General features: G+C 40.2%; 1 protein-coding gene across 1 annotated transcript in view; it reads left to right on the top strand.

Annotated features, from left to right (window-relative positions):
- Nucleotides 1-3,882, top strand: part of Pkhd1 (PKHD1 ciliary IPT domain containing fibrocystin/polyductin) — a 480,627-nt gene that overhangs the window by 86,247 nt on the left and 390,498 nt on the right. The window contains exon 34 of the mRNA XM_031366970.1: nucleotides 2,281-2,500. Coding sequence (XP_031222830.1) covers nucleotides 2,281-2,500 — 220 coding nt within the window. The remainder of the gene's footprint in view (nucleotides 1-2,280; nucleotides 2,501-3,882) is intronic.

Genomic DNA, 3,882 nt, shown 5'->3' with positions numbered 1-3,882 from the left:
GGAAACTTTAACTTTTCCATGAGGCATGAAGAGCTAAAGCGATTAAGGTCACAGAGCTATTTAGTGGCAGAACTTTGAATAAAACCCATGGATTTTGATCCCCAGCCTTGGGTGCTTTTCATAATCCACCCTGTCAATTTGCATCTACTTAATCACCTATAATGAATTCATTATTTTATAGGTGTTGAGCCTGTTTTTATTTGCCTTGGGGCTCTGGAACTAGAAAGGTCTCATATTTTTGTCTACCCACAAGAGAGTCCTACCATCAGCTGTTTTGTCTGCAATTATTCATTCAAAACGTTCCCAGATAATGTCCTAGGTATCAGGTGCATTGGAATGCAAGAGCAGCCATAATAGCATTAGGCCGTGATTGCATAAGTACAAATCCTGTTGCACGTGCTTACCTGGTGAGGTCCTCACTGTCAGTGCTGGGTTGAGGTAGCAATCATGGATTCATGCCCGAAGACACAGATAATGTTTGTTGTGTACCCATGAGGATGGGCTAGCTGCAGATGGAGCAGACTACAGCTCCTTTTCTTCTCCTGTTCACTTTAGGATTTTCAGACAGGCCCTGTTAAAATGCCTCACCAGACACCTGTTCTTCTTCCCATTAAAAGTTACTGACACTGCATTATTTTTGCTCTTTTGTTGGAGCTAGAGTTTGACTCTGTAACTCTGGTTGGCTTGCAACCGAGTCACGCTATAGACCAGGCTGGCCTCATACTCACAGATGATCTACTTGATGCCTCTCTGTCCTGGATGCTGGGATCATACTTGCCTTACTTTGCCCTTATGTCTCTTCCTTGTCCAAGAGAAATGGGGCAAAATACTTGCTTTCTGCTTCATGAAATATTACTGGTCATTATAATACACAGAGAAGTTCTGTTAACTGAGGCGTTCCATATAGGGTGAGAAGCCTAGCCAGCAACTTGGAAGAGATAATAGCAACTTTCAGAGGACCCCAGCGGAACAGATAAATAAGAAAAAGATAAATAAATATTCCATGTAGAAAATAGCCACAGGGCAAGAGCAGAAACTTCACAGAGTCATGAATTATAATTAAACATAAAATTTCTCCATTTAATATGTAATGATAAAAATGGAAATTCAATCTAAAAAAATCAAGATTTAAAAAAAAAATGTCAGTTAAAGCCACAGTGTGACACTGTGTTCTTCACCACAAGGCAAAGTCAGGGTCTGATAATTTCAAATACCAGCAACTCGGTGGAGTTGTTGAATAAGACCATAATATAGACAGTAGGAATACAAAGATTTCTATGGAAAACAAGGTAGTAGTTTGTCTTAAAGTTGACCTTACACCTGCAAGCCTTTTTCTTCATAGACATTCATCCTAGAGAAACCCTGTTCATATCTATAGCAGCAAATATTTGGAAATACCCAAAAGTTCACTGGTGAAGCAAATGACTCATTACAGTCATGGCAGACAGTGCACGGAAAGGACATGACACAGCAGCTGCATGCAGCAACATCATGCACAAACGTTAGGAATTGTACATTACATAGAAAGAACAAGGTCACAGATATTTTGTCCTGTGTGATGTTTATTAATGTTCAAAACATAAAAGTTGGTAGCTTCTCATTTAGAAATATAAATCTGTTTAACACACTTAAGAATAGTTTTTATTTTATATGTATGTGAGTCTCCCCTGTCTGTGTGCTGTGCATGCGCCTGGTAAAGACCAGGAGAGGGTGTCTGTAGTTATAGGCGGTTGTGAGCTATCATGCAAGTTCTGGGAATCAAACCCAGGTCCTCTGGTAGAAGACCTAGTGCCCTCTCTCCAGCCACTTGAATTATTATTTTTTTAATGCCAAATGGTTATGTATGAGAATGAGGAAGGAAATGAGTCTAGAGTAGCAAATTCATTCAGAAATATTATAACTGTTTCAGTAATTTTATTTATGAGGATTATTTATGTTTAGAAAACCATTCCTTATACTCATCTGCCTTATAACATGTATATATATATATATATAATACTTTAATAATTATGTATATATATTTATATGGATGTGTGTGCTAGTGAATATGTTTCCATATATGTGAAGGACAGATAATCTCATGTGTCATTCATAAAGGATACCCTCTACTTTATTTAGAGACAATGTTCCACATTGACTGATGATGCTTTTTTTTTTTCTTTTTGGAAAAATGAACTGATAATTTCATTTTCCTTGGTCAAAGAAAACATCATTTGTGAAATGACACAAGATGTTGAGTTCTTTCCACAGGTTTACCTAAACTCATGGTGACTTTTCCAGTGTCCTTGGCTTTCCTATGTGACCTGAGGCATGCAGAAGACAGCTGTGGAGTCAGCAGCCCCACCTACTTGCAATGTGATTTGACTGTCTCCATGGGGACAGAGAGACTGCCTGGATCCTGGCCTTATGTCTACCTTTGTGAAGAGAGTTCCCTGTGCCTCTCTGAACCAGATCACCGTGCAGAGTCAGCCTTTCCATCGTTCTCAGGCCTCTTCCTGAGGTAGCTCCATCTCTCCTGTCCTCTTTGACTTCCCTCTCAGCGCATGGCCACTGGGCTCCACAGAGCTGTCAGAACGCACAGGCAGGGTGGTTGTGGCCTACGGGCCTCCAACTCTTTCAGAGGGGCTGTTCCACCGTGGATTCCAGCCAGCCTACATATCAAAGCATCGCTGTCTTTTTCAAGTGTTCAAGAGAACATCTGAAAAATATGCCCAGTAAACAGCTCACTTTGTTCTTGCTTAGATTTTAATATTTATCTTCCGATCCAAAGCAACATCTGGCGAATGCCAATGGGGAGAAAGATTAGACATTATGAAAAACAGAAGCCTTTCCCACCACTTCCCTTTTTTCTTTTCTTTCCAAACAGATTCACAAGTATGAAAAAAAATCACAGAGAAATCCGGCAGATTGCACAATGTTTATTCAAAAGAAGGGGGGTTATGCCCTAGAATTACTGTAGATCTGGGGTTTAGATGCCATAAACTCATAGGAACTCTTTGCTTTTTTAAAAAGAAAAAAAATTCTAACAAGTAATACCATGGCTTTCTAGATCCAATCTGTTTTGCATGACAATTTTTAAACGGTGTGCACGTTGGTAACTTCTCATGGTCTTAGTTCCTGCGGGCAGTTCAGTTCCTATGAGGGCCCATATCTCAGCACCGACCACTGCCTTCTGTCTTTATTGCTCATCTGGATAGAATGGCCACAACTAACTTTTTAATGAAGACCAGCTTCCTCATTAAGATATAAACCAAACAAGACCAGTTGCCTGTGGTAGAGGGAATAACTAGTTCTTTCCATGACTGTCTTACTTTGTGATGGCTTGAGCGATCTATCTTGGTAGGAAGTTGACATCAGAGATTTGTGGTCAGTCAGAGGAAAAGCAGCACTTGTCTAGCTGCTGCCCATTGGGAGTTTTATTTTGGACATCCTAAATGGGTTCTTCCATGTCCTTCTTCCTCACTCTCAGAGGTGGCTTGAAGCAGCTATGTCTCAGACCCCATAACAAGGTGTCCCCTTACCGGTCAGTATGTTTTCAGCAAACTGAGCCTCTTGCCATTCTGGCTATTGCAGCATGACAAAGTGGATGTGAATTATTGAGCTAGAATTCAGAGCTTCTTGACGTAGAGACAGTTTACATTTCATGTTGAGGACAAGGGGGAAACACAAGGCTTTTAGCGGCTAGTGGGATGCAGGTACAATCTTTGGAATAGAGTTTGGTGAATCGTTATTCAAAGCTGTAGAATTCAACCTACCATATGTCCCAGAAGTTTCACTTCTAGGACTTCATTTTAAGAAAGCAGATAACAGTGTATGATGTGTACAGGGATATTCTTTGAAGCTAATATTTGAAATAAGTTTAATAATACATCCAAGTGCCAC

The sequence above is a fragment of the Mastomys coucha genome, unplaced genomic scaffold (genome assembly GCF_008632895.1).
Source record: "Mastomys coucha isolate ucsf_1 unplaced genomic scaffold, UCSF_Mcou_1 pScaffold14, whole genome shotgun sequence".
NCBI classification, from domain to species: domain Eukaryota; kingdom Metazoa; phylum Chordata; class Mammalia; order Rodentia; family Muridae; genus Mastomys; species Mastomys coucha.
This window is presented reverse-complemented; position numbering and strand designations above follow the sequence as displayed.